Here is a 21730-nt window from a genome sequence, read left to right as displayed (position 1 = left end):
ATAAGTTCTGAATGATTTGGTAGGAAAAAACAATGATATCTATCAAACTCCCAATGTCCACCATAGAAAGTGTAGATCAAGTATATAAATCAGGGGATAAGAAAATAGATCTTAAGATTCAAGTACAATGGTGAGATCCTAATTTTGTCTTTTACTGTACTTCCACTTTGCCTTTTCCTATTGCGGTACAAATGAATGAAATCCCTTGTAATGAATAAAAAATCTACATCAAAATCCTTCCAACTTCATTACATGTATCTGTATACTTTTGTTTTATTCTTGCCATGCTGATGATGAAATCCCGCTTTACATTTCATATACCACCCTGCAAATTCACAAGCCAACAATACTAGAGTAAATTCCAAAATTTTCAAAATGTCAAGACTTCCTTTGAAAAAGTGCACTCTTCCAATGCTGCTTCAGAAAATTTTTGAAGGTTTTAAAACTAGATCGCATTGAATAAATGTGAAGTTTCCTTTGATCATATTTCGTAAATGGGGTTCTTAATTAAAGGAAAGCCAAAATTAGTCACTGCATTGTCTTCACCATCTATCAAGCTTTTCAAATTTCTTAGGAAACAATACTCCAATTTTGAAAATGAAATAAAATAAAGGATAGAAAGCAACAGAAAAGCAGAAAGAACTTACTCTCTCAATTATCCGAAAAGCTGCTGCTCCACCTTTTTCTTGACCAAAAAGAATCATGGCAGTGCTGTATGACAAAAATAGTCTTGAGGAATGAACTAGTAAGTTTCATGAAGACGCTAGAAAGTAATCTCTGATTGTTTTCCTTTTCAAGGAGGGAGGAGGGTTCAAAACAGAAGCTGGGCTCTTCAATGCAGCATCTGGGGTTTTCTCAAAAGTTTCTTGCAAATCCAGTTCCAATGAAAACTGTTGCTTTTGGGATTCAGGAGTACTGATTTTGGGCATTGTAATTGGATTATGTGAGTTGAGTTGGTCTGCTACTTCATCTGGTGGACACAAACTCCTAGAATCCTTTGTGGAACTCGATGGTTCTTCATGCATGAAAATATTTCTAGGTTCCATGTTTGGGATTGCCATTCCTCTCCTTCTAATGGAAGATGGAGATCTTGAGCTTGAGGAACAACTGCTCTGCATGTCCCAAACGCGAACCTGACAAATAAAGGTTTATAGAAACTAATCATTGGACATCATTACATATGTTAAACATACATTTAGTTGAGCACCAGAAGAAACATTGCCAAATATACTAATTTTAGATGATTCATATACTTGTCTTGCTTACCGAGTAATCATCTGAGGAAGTTGCTATTTTTCCAAGCTCAGATGAACACCTGCAAAGGAATTTCGCAAAAATGGTTTACTTGTTTGTAAAGGAAAACAAGGGACCAGAACCATTTGGTGTCAAGATCATGTACCAATCTACTGCTGTGACTTCTCCTTCATGACTTTTCAATAATATGGGATCTGCTAGCGGCTTGTTCACCTGGTTTAACACAAATAATGATGTTACATCTTGAACAAGGTCGGACTCCAAAAGCCTGTGCTTATGAAAAGAAACCGTACCTGCCATATGTAGGCGCTTCCATCACTGGAACCACTAAGTATGTGAGCTGCATCAGGGCTAATTGTTGACTGCAAATCAAAATCAAAGGTAGGTCATCAGTTTTACAATAGAGTGTGACACTATCGTCAATGAAAAAAATGTTTACCTTTACATAGAAGGATTCTATTCGACATCCAGAGAAAGAATTTATTGGACCCTTTTCAAGATTCAGTACATTGTACAAGTAAATCCTGACAAACCAATAACAAAAATCTGAATTAGACATCTAGAAGCTTTTTTATGGTGATAAGTTGGGAATATATCTTGATCTCAAGGTTTCCATGACAGAATAAAATACTTGGGGTGGTGACATGAAAGCATGAACCCCTGGTACTAGTCATTTTAAGCGCATGTGACTGTCCTCTGAATTGAAGCTAATGCAGTTACTGAGAAAAGATGCTAAACAGAATCAGGAGGTACCTATTATCCATGCAGGATGCTGAAATAAACACACCATTTGAATCTTGTGACAAGCTAGATATACCATGTAATCTTCTTTCCTGAGACAAGGAGAAAAACCCATAACTGTTAATATGTCAAGAATTTCAAGAAATATACTAGACATTCAAATTGTAAATTAATAGTTAAAAAAAAAGTACTTTAGAATCAATGGATGGTGGATTAGGCCCATTCACCGTAGAACTTCCACCCATTTTAGATTTCTTACTATATTGATATTTTCTGGGAAAGGACAGTCTGCCATTCTCCCTGGGCATTAATTTTTGACAGCACTAAGCTGGATGGCAAAGGTCTATTCATCCAATGGAACTAAGTATTCCCTATTTATCCCAAGGAAAAAGATGTACACTGCAAGTTCAAACTTACCTTTGCAACTGAAGTTGAATGAGGGCTTGCCTGAGTAACCAGAGCTTTTAGATTTCGTGTATCCCAGAACTTAATGACACTGAAATGAACCAATGAAGAGAGGTAAAATAAACAATTCCTTCAAAGCATCATTGAGATATGTGTAGCTAAGGAATTCAAGATTTAATTTTTTTTCTTGTAACATTGCAAAGGCTTCTAACATACCTGTCCACTGCTCCAGCAGTAGCAATGGAAACCTCATCTTTGAGATAGAGAACTGATGTAATGCTCATGGAAGCAGCCTGCAAGAACAAAAATTTGGTTAAGGGGACAACAGAATGGATTAAGAGAAATATCATTTGTCAACAAACCTTAGCACGCTTAACCCGCTTCATTCGAGGTGATAGATGAGCTCCTTTAACCACAGCAGTTGACCTGGATGAATCGATGAGAAAATGGAATTTAACTCAAAGGAAGTAAACAAACAATTTTCCCTTTTGTCAAAACAAACTAATCAACCCAATCACATCCAATAAGCAAGTAATTGTAACTTACGGTATCCAGATATCCCCACGTCTAGTTCTGGAACCGCCTCTCAGGTCCCAAATAGCAAAGGACCCATCTCTTGAACCAGAGACAACAAGATCTATTGAAAAATGAAAAGTGAAATTATAAGCATCTTTCAAGTATAAATAGAAAAAAAGGAGATGTAGGTGAAAACATAAATATACCAGGATTACTTGGATGAGGGCACAGAGATTTCACACTTCCTGTGTGCCCCATCAACATTCCAGTACATTTCTTTTCCTGTGCATCCCAAACCTTTATCTGTAAAATTTAAACAATAGATGAAAATTCTGTCGACTCAGATTTAGCATTGAATATAACCAGAATCATAACTTGTTTTAAAATGAATCCTTTTTCTTTTTTTTTCCTGAAGTGACTTTACTTTTCTTATGGCGTTGAATCCCTACTGAACTCTTTTCTTATTATCCACTGAGAATTTTTTGTGGGTTGCTTTAAATTTTTATCAACCAATAAAGCAATGCCATTAATGAATTCATGAAGCAACTGACTTGGTCATGGAAGTATGCTATTGGGATGTAACAAGCTAAGAAGGTCAGAAGCACAGAACTAAACCAGAAAAATTCATGTTATGTATGTTTTACACTTCACAGGATCAAATATTGTTCCAAATCCTTACTGATGATACTTGTCGAAGTTTCAAAATTCCACAGTGCACTGAATCCACATCACAGAACCATAGTTAATCACCAAATTAGGTCCCCAACACTACACAGTAGGGCATTTAGGTTGAAAATTGATTAAAAGAACATCCTCAATCAAAACTTTAAAAAAATAAATGACTTTTATCATCCAAAGGTGGGCATTTGTAAACACTTCAAGAGCTAAATATTGCATGCATATTCAAAAGAAATGTGATACCAAACTTGCAGCATGCATTATGCAAATGAGCTTTTGTTTAACAAATACCATTGTTTTTCCGTAGATGGAAAATGCTATCCAAGTAAACAATCTAATTCAATGTGTAGTTACTTACCGATTGATCACCTGAAGCTGTCAGAATACATGTGTCATCCTGCAATTATAAAAAAATATATCAAGCCATGACCAAATCCAACACTAGAAATTACCAAATTCATAATTAATGTTGGTTATTTGTCTTAATTTGAATGCAAAGCCATGGCCTTCACCATACAGTTTTCCCATAAACCCAAACTATAAGTTTTGTGGCTATATTGCCCATAATAAAAATCAATGATATTGTTATAATTTAAATTAATAAAACAATAATTTCAAATCTGATGGCACTGCATGACTGATCACCATACGATTTTTAATGTGGAATGAAGGATATTGCTCAAATCTCTAAACTCCCAAATTTTAGAAATGTTGGATTAGAAACAACTAATAAGGATTAAACTGAATTACTGCACACAAGAACACCTAAGAAAGCTTCAATTGCAACTCTTTTTGTTGTAAGATGTTGAGTGAAATTATCCTCTGCCAAAAAATTGATGCGAAATTGGGAAAATTTAATATTGGGAAAATTTAATAATTCTGACTTAATTGTGTGTGCAAATCAAAATACATCACAAATCTTCAACAAATCCTTATGACAAGTGCATACCTTGATCCAGCATACATCAAACACTGCATTATCATGGGCAACCCATTCGTAAAGTCTTGCTTTCTCTGCACATAAGATGATTAATTTTCATCAGAAACTAAGTGAAGACTGGTAAAAGTGAACCAAGAGTAATCAAAACCCTAAAATGTAATTTGATAAACTGAACAAACCTGCGTTTTCCTGGTATGATGCAAAATACGGATGCCTCCGCCGACTATCAAACAAGCTCACATATCCATCCTCGTCAGACACAGCAAGGATATGGAAATTTTTACTTGTCTGCAGAATCAGAATTTTACAAATTAACAGAACATTTAACTTGCCCATGATTGTTCAAAATACGTAACGCCCATTTGGATGTTGGAAAAAAACGTACGAAAAAAAGTCCAAAATTCCATACTCATAGCTTTTAATCATTTGAACCCCAAGAAAACTCACACATAAGATTGACAAAAAAATCGCTTTTTCATTCTTTTCTTTCATTTCTCACCAAAGAAAGAGAACCCAGTATTTAAAAAAATGTGAGATGAACCTAAAAACTAAACAGAACCCGATATAAGGAAAAAAAAATGGAAAATAAAAATCGCAGTAGGTGACCAGGTGGACATGGATAAAAATCCAACCTTGCAGAAAGAAACGGCCAATGGAGGTGTATCAAAGCCATTATGCTCAACAGCCACAGCCCCAACTTCACTAAACCCCGATGAGTCAACGCCGGAGTAAGGCCGTTTTCGAACTGAAAACATAGAAATCAAATTTCAGAGAGAAATCACAGAGACTACATTATGTACAGAGAGAGAAATAGAGATAAAGAGGCACCTCTGAACCCATTGAGCTCTCTAGATCTGATGTCCTGAAAGAAGGATTGGGGTTTACAGCTCTCCATTTGCATAAATCGAAACCAGATAGAGAGGGAGTGAGATTGGGGAAGAAAGAGAGGCGTTGTGAATATTTGGAGTTGAGCATTATAATATTTGAATTGGCGGGAAGCTGCTCGGTTTTAAGTGGCGGCTAACTTAAAATTTGATTTTCACGGTGTCCATGTGGCCGCGGTAAACTCCAACCTCCACGTCACGTGCCATTTGTGTGATATAGGTGTCGGCTCAAGTTTAAATGGGCTTTAGCCCATTTAATTCTTGTTTCTCCTTTGGGCCTCAGCCCATTATATTACCCCTTTTTGGCCCGTTTCCACCGGCATGCGTCTTCTACCACCGAAACTAAAACCCTAAATCTTCGAAACGCCTCCATCCTCGCGCACATTCTCTTTCTTTACTGACCAGCCTACCTTTTTCTTTCTAGCCATGCCGAAGCATTACAGGCCTCCCGTAAGCTCCATTCCACGACCTTGTCCTCATCGTTCCTTGGAAATTTGTATTTTTTTTCGTTAATTTTTCTTTTGTATTAATACAGGGGAAGAAAAAGGAAGGTAATGCCGCCAAATACATCACCAGGTCACAAGCTGTTAAACATCTTCAAGTCAGCCTTCCCCTTTTCAGGTATCTCTCTTTGGTACCCTTTGATTTAGGATTTATCTATCATTCAAGTTCGAGTTTTTTTGGAAATTACAGAAGTCGATTGATGTGTGTGGATTTTTTTTTCTTTTTTGTTTATTGATTTCATTTGGTGTGCTTTCTACTGAAAATGACACGAATTGGCTGCTGAAAAACCATGGAAACCTTCGTCGAGTCTTAGATTCCACAATTTTCTTGGCAACCAAACAGAACCTTGGTTTTATTTATGTTAGAGGAGATATGAATTTTGTTTTTACAATTAGGCTTTTAGGATTTGAATCCAGTATTAGCAAGGGTCATGCCCAAACAGTTATGGAAACTATGGACTCATTTTGTTATTGGTATAAATTTTTTTAGGAGATTATGCATACTCAAGGGTGTATTTCCTCGGGAGCCAAAGAAGAAGGTCAAGGGAAATCACCACACTTACTATCACACAAAGGATATTGCATTCCTTCAACACGAACCATTGCTTGAGAAGTTCAGAAATATAAGGGCATACGACAAGAAGGTAAATAAAGCTAAAGCTAAGAAGAACCGAGACCTTGCTGAGCGTCTCTTGACTCGCCGGCCAAATTACACACTAGATAGGCTTATTCGTGAGAGGTTTGTTCATTGTATTCCCCATGGATTTAGCCACTTTATTGCCCTAATCAAGTATCGTTGACTTGCTTGTTTTGTTGTGCTTTGCTTTTAGGTATCCAAAATTCACTGATGCTCTCAGGGATTTGGATGACTGTCTCACCATGGTGCACCTTTTTGCATCATTACCTGCATTAGAGAGTGAAAAAATTCAAGTTAAGCGAATCCATAATTGTCGAAGGTTGGTACAGTTTATTTGCTAAGAGAGTGCTAATGGTTATTTAAATGTTGATAACTTATTATGGTTTTACAGTATTATCATTTGTCTATTGAATTCATTGCATGTGTTGATGTTATTGCAAATTGATTGTGCTTTTTTTTGGTTGGTTAGGTTGAGCCATGAGTGGCAGGCATACATTTGTCGTACTCATAAATTGCGAAAAACCTTCATATCAGTGAAAGGCATATATTACCAGGTATCATGAGATCACTGTGTTTTTATAGGTATCATTTGTTCAGGAACATGGCGTTTTATTTAGGTTACCATATTGTGCTGTTCATTTATACAGGCTGAGGTGGAGGGGCAAAAGATAACATGGTTAACCCCTCATACACTGCAGCAAGTCTTGACTGATGATGTTGATTTCAATGTCATGTTAACTTTCTTGGAGTTCTATGAGGTCAGATTTGATAATTTTCGGATTTCAATTTTGTTCACTGGTGTTTTTCTTTGGGAGTTGGGGAGAGGCCATAGGGTTGCGGTTGAAACTAAACTAGGTCTTTTCCATCTTAAATTACTCAACAAATTGTTGAGACCTTGAGGGTATTAAAACTGAACATGAATTAAAACAAAAAGGTGAGACTCCAAAAATTGCAATTTTGTTAAATAGAATGAAAAGTGAGGCATGAGGACATGTCCTAAAACAGGAGTTAAATGAAACAGTTAACTGTCTCACAGCACATTTTTGCTCTTTCTATTTTTTTTTTCTAAATACAAAAAACCTAGTAGTTGTTATTTTATTTTATTCTAAATCTACAACAAACCAATTCATTTCATAGAAAATGAATGTGAAAATACAAAAATGAACAGAGACAATGTTAAGAAGTGGTAGGCACATCAAAACAAAAGCTACAACCTTCACATGGCCAAAAGGTTCTAAACTGAGAAGCTCCTCACTTAGCAAAAGGATCTACAATTTGATTTGCTGACCTAGGGATCTGAAGGAAGGAACAACTGAAAGCTCTAGAAAAGGCTTCCCTTGGGATACCCATTCTATCACTAATGCTGAGTCTACAACCATTAGGTTGTTAAAGTATAATTTGAAGGTCTTTGTTGGGCAGCCCTAGGGGGCTCTTTCTTTTATTTTTTTTTCTTGGTAGGTTTGGGGTTCTATCTTTTTTACCACTAGTTTGCTCATTTTTTTGAGGGAGGGCATGGCTCCTTCCACCACTTTACTTCCTTCTTGTAATAGATCATATGTCCAGTTGAAGGATTACTCATCCTCGTACTTTTAATCCATTTAGTGAAATGTTGTTTCTGAATAAATAAACATGGCACATGTTTGCCATCTAATTCATTTTTCTTATGTATTTCGTTTTCGTTTTCATTTTTTGGTGCAGACTCTTCTTGCTTTTGTCAATTTTAGACTTTATCATTCAATTAACGTGAAATATCCACCCATTCTTGATTCTCGATTGGAAGCTTTGGCAGCAGGTATATTTTATTATATACATTTGGAGAGAAATTTCTTGGTTCTCGCCTTGAGAACTAGTATGTGATTGATGCTATAGTATTTTTATTTGGTATTGTTTGAGTTGTGCAGATCTTTATGGATTGTCAAGATACTTTGCTGCCAACTCTAGTGCCACGGTGTTGGGATCTCAAGCTGTCAGTTCTTCTGGAGCTGAGCAAATTGACATCACAAAAGATGGAACTCAACCTGATGAGTCCGAACTCAGGCTTGCCCAACTTCAGCATCAGCTTCCTTCCAATGAACCTGGCACATTAATGCACCTTGTTGAAGATGCCTCTTGTGAAGATGAGGATGATGAAGAAACAAGGGAGTGTAAAACACTCTTCAAGAATAAGAAATTCTTCTTGAGTCGTGAGGTGAGATAAGTAAGAGAATATATTAAAAGCGTATAAAAATGCACACAAGTACAGAAGACGCATACAATAAACGAAAAGGGCCAAACAAAAAATAGGGAAAACAAAAAACTACTTCCTTCCTCAACAAGAACTCATCCGATCTACACAATCAATTAAGTACAAAGTACTCCCATTTATGTACATCCAATTCCACATAGCAAGATTGTTAAGGAAATAATTTTTAGGACTTTGATTTGATGTCTCCTCATCTTCAAACACTCTTTGATTTCTTTCCAAATAGTCCAAAAAATACATAATGAAGCGGTTCTCCACGCCTTCTTCCCAAAATGGAGTTGTGAGGTGGGATAAGGTGGTCATTATTGGACATAGTGGTATTTTATGATGTTGCTTGGACCAAAATATAGGATTGTATTCCTTCTTCTTCTTTCTTTTTTGGTGTGGGAGAATAGTCACTCATGTGGGTTCAAGTGGGTTCCGCATGTAGCAATTTCTCCAAAACCAATAATCATGGGCTAAGTTTTAGGTAAGGCTTTCATTCTGTGGAAAACCTTAGTGGCTTATTATGTAGACTAACCAGAGAAATGATATAGTGCTCTAGAGCTTCTCCCCTTCTAGGTTGTAGATAAATCTTGCCTATGAGCTCACGACACTATGACAATGAAAGAATCTTGAGTTAGCCACTCTTGAAGCCTTTGCAATAGATATTGGCACCTTTCTAAAAGATTATAGTACATCATATGTTACTACTCCTTTTGGCCTATTAAAAAAAAAAAACTCTGTTACTAGTCTTTTTGCTAACCCACCTAATCATGTTATGGATCCCAAGTGAATAGTAGCATTGTTCCTTGTTTTGCTTCTAATAAATGTGACATTAATAGTCTAGAAAATGATTTCACTTGGAACATCTGACAATGAAAGTGTCTTGAATTAGCCAGGCTGGAAACCTTTGTGAGGGATATTGGAACCTTTCTAAAAGATTATAGCACTTTATGTGTCACTAGTCTTTTTGCTAACCCATTCCATCATGTTAGAGGTCCCAGATGAATACTGGCATTGTTCCTACTCTCTAGAACTTTTTTTGTTTTTTTCTTCTTTCCATCTTATTTGACTAGTTGAGATATTCTGTTCACAACCGATAAAGAGGCATTTATATGTTTATAAACATAAAATTCAATCATACTGTATGGGGTTGATTTTTCCTAATCTTAATATACATTCTCATGCATCACTATTTTTATTACACCTTGGACTGCGAACTGTCATTCATGACATTAACTTGCTAAGAAAGCTGCATTTGGTAAATTGTTAGATAGTTTGCATGGACGAGAGGAATAGGAGCTTGGGTATTAGAAGTCTGTCCATTGTTGACGAGGCTTTTCTCATCAAATGGTGTTGGAAATTCACTATTGAAAGGGAATCCCTATAGAAGTGGGTGTTTTCAATGAAGTATGAGGAGGGTGAATGGTGCTCTAGAGGAGTGAGGGAAGGATATGGGATGGGTGTGTGAAAGGCAATCAAAAGCAGGTAGGGCAGGTAGGGTGCTTTAATAGTAAAACTGGTTTTAAAATGGGAACAAGCAGAGGGTGAAATTTTGGAAGGATTGATGGTGTGGTGACTTACCCCTTGGATAGGATTTTCTTGCAGTTGTTTTCAATAGCTCTTGCTAAAGATGCATGGGTAGCTGAGGTGTGGGAGCAAATAGGTAAGGGGGGCTATTGTAACCTCCATTTCACAAGACAAATTCATGACTAGGAACTAGGCAGGGTGAAGACTATTTTTAGTAGACAAGCACAAACAATTTGTAAAGACATATGGGATAAAATGGTTTGGTTGAACTCAAAGTGTAACAATTTTCACTTAAATCACTTGATTCCTCTTTATGTAATGGAAAAATGGAGGCTTGCTTTTCCTTCTAGTATTATTTGGAATCCTTTGGTTTTGTCCAAAGTTGACCTTTTTGCTTGGTAAGCAATGTGGAGAAGGATAATTGACATTTGATCAGCTCAAAAGGATGGGATGGAAGATGTTGAACAGATGCCATCTAAGGCAGAAGAAATCCTTTATGAATAAATCTTTTTGAGTGCGTTGAAGTGTATTTAGAAGATTATTCATTGCTCATGATGGATTTTTTTTTTTTTTTGATAAGTAAACACGGAATATATTAACACAAGGCAAAAATGTTCATGATGGATTTTATTGATTGGTTGAGCTCTAAGTTGGCAAGGATATGTGTCTCTTCACTTTGGTTAGCCTTTTGGCACCTTTGTATACCCCATGTATGTTTTTGTGCACCCTTTTGTGAGGCTCTATTAATATTCTTGATCTTTGCCTAAAGCAAATTTAAAAATTAACATTTGAATAATGTGTATATGTTTAAAGCATATTTATCAAATTCTCCTATATTGGTGGATTCTTAATTCTGTTAGTCAGTTGAGTTGTATTGGAATACATCTCTCTCTCTCTCTCTCCACACACACACACACACACATATATATGTATATATCATTTTATAAGATATCTTTTCCATGTTCAGGTTCCCAGAGAGTCATTGCTTTTTGTCATTCCTGCTTTTGGTGGTGTGGTTTCTTGGGAGGGAGAAGGAGCTCCATTTAAGGAAGCTGATCAGAGCATCACTTATCAGGTCTGCTATTCTATGAGGATGCATATGGACATTAGAAAACAAAAATTCCTCATCTAATTGTCTTTAAAACTGAATGTCATGCTGTTATGATTGTTCAATTATGCTGCTTTTGGTTACTAGTTGATATGATGCCCTGTAGTAGTTGTGGATGCCTAATTCTGCCATATACATCATGCTTTCATGAAAAGCCTTTTGGTGGCACCATTTGACAATTAGATGTGGGGGTTTATCAAGATAATTTGGTTAGTTCCAGACTAATGATTACCATTATGGAGTGGTTTGATTAAATTTGAGGAGGCTGTAAGGATTGTGTTAAGGGCATGAATCAAGATGTGGAGCCTATCGTTTAACTTCAGATATGGTCTTTAGATAAAGCTGATTGTTGAAAGTGTACCGATTCAAGTAGTTTGCTCAAGGCTTCATTGAGTTGAGTTTGCTAGTATGTTATCTCTTTGCTCAGGAGCCTCAGGATAACTTTTGGTGAACAGGAAATTGTATTGTCATCAAGTTTTTTCAGTTGGCTTTTGAATTCATGTGACAAGGTTTAAGATAAGGTCTAGACATACTGGCAGACTTGTTTACTTCTCTGTATTTTATAAGAATCATAATTCATGATATATTGATATGATTGGATGATCATGTCATCCAAGCGCTTCTGATAAAAAGGAAATCTCATCCTAGCACTTTTAATAAATCTGCTTATTTGACCTATCAAAAAAATTGACATGATTGGATGAATATTTAAATATATTTTAACTGAATTCTCATACTTCATATGTCTAAAATAAAAGTGAGTTAGAAATAACAGGATAGTAGCCTTTATTATGAAAACAGCTTCCTGTTAGTGTCTTCTGTTATACTGCAAGGTGGCAGTGCCTTGCCCTGGGCCCCTGACAAATTTCTTTAGTACTTTTCAGGTGGGAAGGTTTGCCATTAGGAGCATACATTCCTATTTTTAATGCCCCAGATTTTTGTATTTCTATCCATTGCAATGACAATCTCCTATTTTTAATACAAGTAGACAAATCTATATCTTTCCTTAGCCTGGCAATGTATTGTTTAAAATGTATATTAGACATTTTTATTGATCACATTAATTTCTGCAGATTGTTGACAGGCCAACACAGGGGCATATATTCCTTTCAAGAGAATATGTACAGCCACAGTGGGTTTTTGATTGTGTAAATGCACGGATCATATTACCAACTGATGCTTATATGGTGGGAAGGTAATTTTTGGGGAACATATTCTTCTATTATCTTTCTCACTTTTATAAGTGTGCGTGCACTTGCTTGAACTAAGTTAACCTCTCACTTTCATCATGATAGAATGACAAGTTATAGTCCTGGTCATATAGATTCTTACTTAATATTAATTATCTCAATAAATAGATGGTCATTGATGAAAATGGTTATTGGTCATAGATGCTTTCTTTGCCAAGGAGAAAGATTCAATTGATAACATTCTCCAACATTACGCAAAAGTCAATGGTTTTATGGAAGTTGGTGTTCTCCTTGTTTAGCATACATGGATGGTGTCTTTTCTTAGGTTGTTATGGGTCCCTTCATGTGGAAAGAATGTAAAAAAGATTTAGGGTTTCCTTTGTGCATGTTTTAAATGATATGAATCGAGAGAAATTGGAGATCATTTTAAAGTGAGGGGCAGATGGATCAAGCACTAAAATCCTTGTTGTTTGAATTCTTTTGATGTGGGTTAGGCACTAGCTAAGGGGTGTCTTTTGTTTTTGTTGCTCCCCTTTTTCCTTTTTTGTCTTTGTCTTTGGCGCCCTCTGTGTATGCCCGATATACTTTGATGTGCCTCTTTCCTTGGTGCTGTTAATAAAATTTATGCTTGCCTAGCATATAATTATTGGAAAATTTTAGTTTATTCCTCTCCAAGTCCAATGGTTAAATCAACATGGATTGTTTTGTAAGGGACTGAAAAGAAACCTTATTTCTTTTGATATCTGTAATGAAAATTCCAGTACACAAATTGCATTATCAAATGATAACATGTCAGGTATTCAACATATTTTTGTCTCAACAGGGTTCCTCCTCCACATCTATCACCGTTCATTGACAATGAGGCCGAAGGTTATGTTCCTGAGTATGCAGAGATGATCAAAAGACTGCAAGCTGCTGCAAGAAAAGAAGTCCTTCCAATTCCAGGTGCCGGAAAAGAAGATTTGGATGATCCTCAGAATTTACTGGTAGAAGGTATTATCAGCCGAACTGAAGCCAATGAAGTTGCAGAGAGAAAACAGAAGGTACAAACTCTTTCAGCAATCAGATAAAATTGATTATGGTATACCAGCCAAAGACAGTACGGTTTCTGAAAGTCAGCCACTCATGGAATCAGAAACCTGCTGGTTCATGCATGGGATTGGTTGGTGGAATTCTATAGATGTCAGACTGTTCATCAAACTGGAAACTAGTTGGATTTGCAGACCACCTATAACCTCTTTGAGTAAAATAAAAAAATAAAATGAAGTGTTAAACAGTAGGCTTAGCTATTAGGATTAGCCTGTGACTAGTGGTTCGATTGTACGTGCCTGTGTATACATGTGTTACTGCTGCCACATGCATGAAGATCCTCTTATGTGCTATTGAAAGTATTAGAACCATGCGTTAATGACCAATTGTATAAAATTACAAGTGCCATATAGGAGTCTATTTGTTCTATTTTTTCTTTTCAAGAAATCGACTTTTATTAACACCTGAAACGTGCTTGTCTGGAGGGGGAAAAATTGAATCAACACTGAAATTTTTTCAATCTTTTTTTCCCCGCTTTTAAATTCACATGTTTTAACAATCCATTTATAAGTTAATTTCTGTTAAAAATTGAGCATCGATGAAAGTGCCCTTACCTCTTCTTTTCTTCTTCTCCATTGTAACTTCTTTCAAAAATATATTCTATGTGCCTCATTTTTATCATTTTCAATCACAACCTGACTCATTATTTTCTTTTAGGTATCCATTCTTTGTCCTTGTCATTCGTCTGCAGCATTTTCTTTTAACTTCTATTAATTTTAAGCTCACAAATTTGTGTTGGATGCAGATGTTAGCTCTTGAGAATCAGTATCACAATGAATTGCAACTGGAACTCCAGGGTGTCCAGTATTCTTCATCTGTCTCGAATATGAATAAGCAAAGCTCTGTCGAGGACACTGAGGCTTGGGAAGAATCTCTCCCCGATATGCAACAAATTGCTGAGGATACTACCACCATGTCCAAGGTTGTCATGTCACGTAAGAAGAGAAGGCTTTATGAAGCGATGCAGGTAACTTTGTTAACTCCTATTATGCTGCTATTATTCCTTTTTGACATGCATGATGCAGCATGTAAAATTTTTTTCTTGCAATTAAGTATAAAATATTACCTTCTTTTGTTCATAATAAACAGGTTTCCGCATGTTGTTCTGTTTCTGAGACTTGAAAGTAGGCTTTATCTTAGTTGGTATACACAGTGATTTGCATGATTTGTACACAAGCTAAGAGCAGTATTTACAAATTTCAGATTTCTTTTACATCCATTAAAATTAAAAGCTACAATCTTAGTTTCTGTGAAAAGTTAGAAAGCATTATGATGTGAGTTCCCTACAAAACTTCACTGGTTAGTGGTACTTAGTGGTGGAACCATAGCAAAAATTGCGTTTTAAGACAAACTGGATGCTTCTTGGCATGCTTCTTACTCTGAACTGTTTTTTAGTTTTGCTGCCTTGTTTATTTGTTTTGGCCATATGCATGCTTTAGCATGTATCTAATGGCATGATTGGAGTGAGTTTTTCCATTCAAATAGACAAGTGGGAATTGAGTTCGTTTGGGTTGGCATGCCAATAGTCCAAAGGTTTCATTGGTTTGAAATATCCTTAAAAATGTTCATCCTAGTGTTAGCTGTGTCATATAAACATACTTGGTGTTTTTGTCTTCATTTCTATTTTGGCCCATAGTTTGGTACAATGAGATAAAAGTTCTAATTCAATTGAATTTTCTAGTTCATGACTATTTGAATTTAAATTTGTTATGGGATGAATTATCCTGCAAAATTGAGATGAACTTTATCTGGGGTTTGATTTGTGAATCTATTGTCTCAAATCCAGATTGGCAAGGAACGGAAGCGGGCTCATGTCAATCTTCTCAAGGAAAGGAAGCAAAAAATTGAAGCAGCACAGGGATCAGAGAAAAGCTGAAGCCCCTCTGAAATCCCGGTACCTTTGTGTTATCGGTAACTTACTGATTCATGTTAGTCCTGGTTTTGGAAGCCAAGTCAATTTTGCTCATGGTCCATTAGGTTTTCTTGTGACATATACATTACCTTGGAACACTGCCAATTAGGAGTGTGATTGGCTAAAATTTTTCTATGGTAAAAGTAGTTATTTTGATTTCAAATAGTAAAAGCCTCCCTTGTTGAACAACTATTTTTTGGGTTTTCAGCAGATCTAAGACCAAAAGGAGAGCATAAATGCATGTAAACTTGAGTCTGGACTCTGGAACATTGCTTACATTCCAGCCTCTCCTTGTTTCCTGCTGGAGGCATTGGTGAGGTAACCTGGCCATTAATGGACTCCTGACGCTTAAGTTAAATATTCCTCTGAAAGATCCACTGAAATGCTACCTAAATATTTTACTGAATTGCGAGGGTTTATAATACACAAGAATATTATAGGAACGTGAATGGATGGAATCAAAATTCACATGCTCCATATCCTTCACATGTCGTAGAAACGTCTGCACGGTCTTAATAAATAGATGGGCTCTGCGTCTAGGTAGAAGTGTTCACAATATAATAGACTGAAGGTGGGAATATTGGAATCAGCCAAAAGTAAGGTCCAGTGGCACAATGTTTTGGGACCCGTGATCCAACTTTTCGTGCTGTCCTTCCACGTTTAATTAACTTAATTTCCACTAACAATATGCCCCTATTCTGCCCAGTAGTTTTCTGACGCCGCGCCCCAAACCCAATTTAGGCCGTGAAACTGTAATTTAAAATATAAAAATGAATTAATTTAATTTAATAAGGATAAAAAGAAAACTTTTTTAATATGGAGAACAGAGAAATAAAAAAAACATAGAGTAATGGAGTAATATAGGATTGAAGATTTGGAGATTTAGAATATAAATATTGAATTGAGTAGATTAAAAAAAAAGGTTTAAATGAAATAAATAAACAAATAAAATAGTTCAATTATGCAGGCTTGAGATTCGAAAAGAAATGGGGAAAAAAAATTATAGTTTTGTCGTGTGGTAATAATTTGGAACGAGAAAATAAATAAATAAACAGAAAGGTTTTGTGGAGTGTGTGTCGTGCTACATGTGACTTATGGGGCTTGTTTGGTAGCCGTCAGTGGTGGACCTGATGGCTAGCGAGAAGTGGTGGAGAAAAAAAAAACAAAAAATTCAAATGCACTATTATATAATAATAATAATAATAATAATAATGACGGGAATAGGTGGAGTTGTCCACCACTGCCAGCAACCCACTGCTACTGTCGCCTTTCACTGGTGGCGATTGGTGTCGCCGATCAGAGTTGGCAGGAGCAATGGGTTGTTGCGAGTGGTGGCGGTGGTGATGTGGAAAGGGAAGGAAGGAGAGACAAATAGGGAGGGAAAAGGGAGAGAGAGAGAGAGAGGGAGGTTGCCAGCCGGAGGGGACTATGAGTGACAGCCGGCCATGGTGATGGCGCCGACAGTAGTGATAGTGGTGATGTCGAGAAAGGGAAGGAAAAAAGAGATAAAGGGAGAAATAGAGAAAGAGAAGAGTGAGGGGAGAAGAGAGGTTGCCGATTAGAGAGACGATGACGCCCGCAAGGTGACGGTAGATTTTGGAGGGGAGGGAGAAGCGGGAGGGTAATTTTAGAAAAAAATTTAGAATTGCCGTTTGAGTGTATGAAATGATAATTTTTTTTCATTCTGCACTTGAATTAAAAAATTAAAAACAAAGTTTCAAAAACTTAAATTTTCTAGGATTGGTGTATGGTTGGGATACGGGGGATTAATTATAATAATAATAATTATTATCATTAGTAAAAGTTTTAATATAATTTAAGTATATAAAAAAATATGGTTATGATATTATGTTAGGTGAGGAGAAAATTGTTTAAGATTTTGAGTGTTTTGTTAAGGTAAGAGAAATTAATACAGATTTTATAAAAAAAATGCATTTCTTTTTGCATATTATTTTTAATTAAAAAAATTATTTTTATTTCTATGCATGGATCAAATATCTGTTTTGTATTCAAAATATGTTTGAATATTTTCTTTCTTTATAAAAAATGAAAATTATAAAGATATAATGTTCTATTTTGTAAGTTTGAATTAATGAAATAAAATGTTTGATTCTAGTTTATATAACCTTAGTCAAGACATTAAAATTATTGACATTTTTTGCCCTTATACATTATATCTCTTGTTTATAATTATAATCGAAAATGTTTTATCTATGAAACTGTATTAATACTCTTTATTAGGTTTTGAGTTCATTTTCATTTGTTAACAAATTTTCAGGTACGATTAGTTTGGGCGAAGAATGATGATTAGATTAGAAATTTTTCTTTATTAAGATTTTAATTCAAACTTTATTTAGTTCTCATTTAAATTATTTGGGTTTGGAGTTAATTAGCCAATACCACTTTGGTTAATGTGTTAGTTTTAAAATTGAAAATTATAGAATTTATTTATTTTATTACTCACAGTTTGTAACCAATGGATGCCTCTATCCTCCCCAATAGTTTGATCTGAACAGGAATGCCTAGTAAAGAATGACATCCTCTGCCCCATTTTTCTAATAAATAATTGCTTAAAATGGATTAAATAATCCCTAAATTTGTGAATTTAATCATCTTTATGTTTTTTTTTTTTTTAAAGTAACTCATTTTGGACATAAATACCCTTTGTCATTTGTAATTTCAAGTATTTACATATAGGTTTTTTAAAAATATATATATATATTTTTACAAGAAAAAAGTGAGAACATTTTTATCAAAATGAGACCAATAAAAAAGAAAAAAAAAAGGATAAAGATGATTAATAGTAACCCTTTTTCTTATATATATTCAGCAAGTAATGCTTCATCGGCGTACACAAGTCCTACATATTCAGCAAGTAATGCGTCATTGCTTCTATATATTCAGAGAATCAAGTAATGCTTCATTGCTCAATCTAACAATGAAGTTGGTCTTTTTAGCTTTCCTGCTGATGTTCCTCAGTATTTCAGCCATGGGAGCTGACCCACTTGGTATTGACATGAGATCAGATGGCTACGGCAGCCCACATGAAAAACTGAAACATGCTGTGTATACTGTGAATATCATGGGAAGGAGAGGTGGAATTGGCGGCGATATCCATAAAGGAAAGGAGATGCTGCGCAATGGCAAGGGAGTGGCGCCTCGGCCTCCTACTGCCAGTTCCTACAGGCCCTATCCTCCATCTCCACCCGATATTCTAAGTTAAATGTATGTTGCTGTATCTTCCATTATGATAATAATCGTCTTCTTCTCCATCAATCAATCCATTTTCTCTTTAATAATTTCCCTACTGCCATCTTGTGAGGGAGGAGGGTCTGACATGACTGCTGCAACTTGCTGGTGGAATTATCCTTTCTTAGTAGTGAAATGTAAGAGCTCTGTTTCAGTATGTGCTTTTTGCTCTTTTTAAGTTTCTTCTTTAAGTTGCTCTGTTCTTGGGTACATTTGTGGGGTCTCCATGGAGAATGTATTCAATGCTTAAAAAGACAAAAAAGGAAAAGAACTTGCAATGATGTTTTCTCATTTTTCAAAGCATCTTGATCTCAACTTAATCACAAGAGGCCAACGTTTATGTTTTTTAATACATAAATAAACACACCAATATCACAACATTTGGATACTCCCAAAAGAAAGCGTCAAACATGACTCTTTATGGAAGAACTATACCCAGTCAGATCATCATAATACTTAGACCACAGCATCACACCTCCATACTTGCTGGTATTCTTCACCAATGGAAGAACTTGAGATATCAACACATCTGCAGGAATATATCCACTGCTTGCAGCACTAGGTGCAGCAGGGAGACCCAGGAAGAACCCTGTTGCAGTCACATTGCTAGTCCATGTATCCCATGTTGCTTTCAGTTCAGCAGCATTTCCTTTGTATTCACAGTAATTGTTATAGAATTGCATCCAAACATAATCAAAGAGGCCACTGGACAAGGCCTGCCCCATGTATACATCAGGAAAGGGACACTGGGGTGCTGCAGTCAGACACAACTTCTTTGCAAAGCTGTAGCTTCTCAAGTAGCTGTAACGATCAAACGATGAAGTGATGATGCCATCTGTGATTATAAAATGAATTCAAATAAGCAGATTTTCATTTACCTAGCTAGCTCATCCCAGTGCTGTGTGGTTCCACCTTCAATGTCAAAATCAATACCATCCAGCACTGCATCACCAAAAGGCCTAGAAGGGGATGTTCCACCCAAGTAGTTGTCCCACAGGTACGCAGCTACCTGCTTTGCATCTTCAGATGATGCAAGGAAGTAGCTGCCATCCCCGCCCCCAATCGACAACATGACCTTGACACCCCTGCTTTGGCACGACCGAATATCAGTGGCTAAACCAGTGCAGCCATTCTTTGTGGAGGGGTCACAGTGGTCATCAAGGTCCAGTGCAGGTGTTTGATTGTTGCCAAATACAGGAAGGAAAGCTATGTTAACAAAGGCAAATCTTCCAGTACCACAGGTATCAGCCAATGTTCCCTCCTTGGAGTTTTGGCCCCAGTAAATGGAGATGCTGCCGGAATATGATCGACCGGAGATCATGGCAAGAATTAAGAAGAATGGGAGTATGTTTGTGATCATTTTGGGGGGTTGTTTTGCTTCAGATTACAACAACGGACTGACTATTAAATTGGCTGCCACTTCCTAGGCTGAGACCAACTTTATATGAAATTTTTCTTTAGTGAGTTTGGAGTCATATAGATGGTAGGATACATTTAGATGATCAAACCAATGCAGAAAGTCAAACAAGAACTATGCAAGGCATTTGCTTTGAAGAGGACAGAATGAAGAAACGGGGTGGGATATTCACATACAATTGAGTACAAACTACAAAATGAAGAAATAAAAAGGTTTAAGGGAGAATCAAATATAAATCAAAGAGAAAAAAAGGTTTAGGAGTTCAAGTAGATGAGAAATATATCTTAAAGGAAAACTATTTAAAAACATAGTAGGTCATTGAAAATTTAATTATTAAAGATTCATTTTTAGGTAACTACTTTCTAAGTATCGAAAGTGTTTCCAAAATGTCTTTGACTTAAAATGTTTTCTTTAAAAATATTATTTGGAGAATCACTTCCCGAATGGTTATCTAAAAAGTGATTTTTTTTTTTTTACTTTATAAATTTATCAAACATTTGATTTTGTTTGGTAACTGTTTTCGAGAATAACTTTTTGTTTTCTAAAACAAAAAAATATGAAAACATATTTGACAATAAAAAAAATTGTTTTTTATTTTTTATTTTCTATTCTTAAAAGCAAAGAACAAATTACTTTTGAACAACACATTTTAACTGTTTTCAATTGTTTTTACGCATTTTCTTAAAATTGTTTTAAAAAATCATCATATAAACATGGAGAATGATTAAAAAAATAAAACAATAGATGTAAAAAATATTTTTAAAACATTAAAAGTAGGTTAAAAACATTTTAGGTTTCCAAAGAAATCTTGTTTTATAAAATATTAAATAATGGTTTTTAAAAATTGTTCTTAAAACTATTTTTTACAATTATTTTAAAAAATAGTTACTAACTTAATTTTTTTGAAAAAACGTTTTTTTATGTTAAAAATGTTTTCTAAAAATACTCACTTGATATTTTACCAAATTGTTTTCAAAGTGAGTCAAATTATTTGATTTTTTTTTTATCAAGATAATTTTAGAAGGTGCTTCTAATCCCATGATGACAATGATATTTGTTATAGAACTACTCTTCTAATTGTTTTTCTGTTCTAATTACGAATTTATGACTTACGAGTTACGAGTCAACAAAGCAGTGACAGTGAGTCATTTGAGCGGTTTTAGATATGAAATCGCCTATCGCCTAACCCGTAACCATAATGGTCTGCGACTTCGATTCCTCCATCATATGGCCTAGAGTAACCGACCGTTGTCACACAAAGAAACATCGTTGGTGGCTGAATAAACAGCCACACAACCAACACTTGAACTGGAGATTTTCCCACCTCCCACCCACTTCAAAATCTTCGTCTAAATGAATACAGGTTCCTCTTTTCCCAATGCTATTTCTTACTCATGAAGTTTCTTCATATGTACGCTTCCGTTTGTTGTTCAGATGTTGTTTATTTATCTTA

At 35.6% G+C, this 21730-nt stretch overlaps 3 protein-coding genes and 1 long non-coding RNA gene across 6 annotated transcripts in view; 2 read left to right on the top strand and 2 right to left on the bottom strand.

Moving 5' to 3' along the window:
* Positions 1-56: 56 nt before the first annotated feature.
* On the bottom strand, positions 57-5487 carry LOC100249087 (uncharacterized). The gene is made up of 17 exons (XM_002272985.5): positions 5363-5487; positions 5167-5279; positions 4714-4822; positions 4544-4608; positions 3953-3991; positions 3123-3219; positions 2947-3037; positions 2763-2826; positions 2617-2693; positions 2413-2491; positions 2008-2087; positions 1694-1778; positions 1548-1616; positions 1400-1467; positions 1267-1315; positions 648-1133; positions 57-325 (listed from the first exon to the last, which is right to left on the bottom strand). Exons 1-16 carry the CDS (start codon positions 5433-5435, stop codon positions 753-755), a joined length of 1539 nt encoding a protein of 512 aa, XP_002273021.2. The 5' UTR covers positions 5436-5487; the 3' UTR covers positions 57-325; positions 648-752.
* Positions 5488-5735: 248 nt separating this feature from the next.
* LOC100262902 (pescadillo homolog) lies at positions 5736-16060 on the top strand. Of its 3 annotated transcripts, none has more exons than XM_019225282.2 (14): positions 5736-5868; positions 5954-6039; positions 6412-6660; positions 6752-6877; positions 7028-7112; positions 7206-7316; positions 8257-8350; positions 8460-8746; positions 11280-11387; positions 12494-12615; positions 13434-13653; positions 14445-14666; positions 15486-15593; positions 15823-16060. In XM_019225282.2, exons 1-13 carry the CDS (start codon positions 5845-5847, stop codon positions 15573-15575), a joined length of 1824 nt encoding a protein of 607 aa, XP_019080827.1. In that variant the 5' UTR covers positions 5736-5844; the 3' UTR covers positions 15576-15593; positions 15823-16060. The 3 variants fall into 3 exon arrangements, with proteins under 3 accessions (XP_019080827.1, XP_010660864.1, XP_010660865.1); XM_010662562.3 differs by having other exon boundaries at positions 15820-16060; XM_010662563.3 differs by lacking the exons at positions 7206-7316; positions 15823-16060 and having other exon boundaries at positions 15486-15800.
* Positions 16061-19264: 3204 nt separating this feature from the next.
* On the bottom strand, positions 19265-20220 carry LOC100259311 (acidic endochitinase). The gene is made up of 2 exons (XM_002272927.3): positions 19739-20220; positions 19265-19661 (listed from the first exon to the last, which is right to left on the bottom strand). The coding sequence occupies exons 1-2, from the start codon at positions 20218-20220 to the stop codon at positions 19265-19267; spliced, it is 879 nt and encodes a 292-aa protein (XP_002272963.3).
* A 1195-nt stretch (positions 20221-21415) lies between these two features.
* LOC109123886 (uncharacterized) overlaps positions 21416-21730 on the top strand; it is a 28797-nt gene continuing 28482 nt past the window's right edge. Inside the window, exon 1 of the long non-coding RNA XR_002031731.2 lies at positions 21416-21640. This is a non-coding gene — a long non-coding RNA (uncharacterized LOC109123886). The remainder of the gene's footprint in view (positions 21641-21730) is intronic.

The sequence above is a fragment of the Vitis vinifera genome, chromosome 14, assembly GCF_030704535.1.
Source record: "Vitis vinifera cultivar Pinot Noir 40024 chromosome 14, ASM3070453v1".
Classification (NCBI taxonomy): Eukaryota; Viridiplantae; Streptophyta; class Magnoliopsida; order Vitales; family Vitaceae; genus Vitis; species Vitis vinifera.
The sequence above is the reverse complement of the archived record's forward strand: the minus strand, read 5'-3'. Positions and strand labels throughout refer to the sequence as shown.

Excerpts from the sequence above, each read along its gene's own strand:
- LOC100249087 (XM_002272985.5), bottom strand. The coding sequence starts at position 5,435 with ATGCAAATGGAGAGCTGTAAACCCCAATCCTTCTTTCAGGACATCAGA. Across the intron at positions 4,823-5,166 it reads TGGCCGTTTCTTTCTGCAAG|ACAAGTAAAAATTTCCATAT; the intron begins GTTGGATTTTTA and ends CTGATTCTGCAG. Across the intron at positions 2,827-2,946 it reads CGTGGGGATATCTGGATACC|GTCAACTGCTGTGGTTAAAG; the intron begins GTAAGTTACAAT and ends CGATTCATCCAG.
- LOC100262902 (XM_019225282.2), top strand. The coding sequence starts at position 5,845 with ATGCCGAAGCATTACAGGCCTCCC. Across the intron at positions 7,113-7,205 it reads TGAAAGGCATATATTACCAG|GCTGAGGTGGAGGGGCAAAA; the intron begins GTATCATGAGAT and ends TCATTTATACAG. Across the intron at positions 8,351-8,459 it reads ATTGGAAGCTTTGGCAGCAG|ATCTTTATGGATTGTCAAGA; the intron begins GTATATTTTATT and ends TGAGTTGTGCAG.
- LOC100259311 (XM_002272927.3), bottom strand. The coding sequence starts at position 20,220 with ATGATCACAAACATACTCCCATTCTTCTTAATTCTTGCCATGATCTCC. Across the intron at positions 19,662-19,738 it reads CACTGGGATGAGCTAGCTAG|CTACTTGAGAAGCTACAGCT; the intron begins GTAAATGAAAAT and ends TGATCGTTACAG.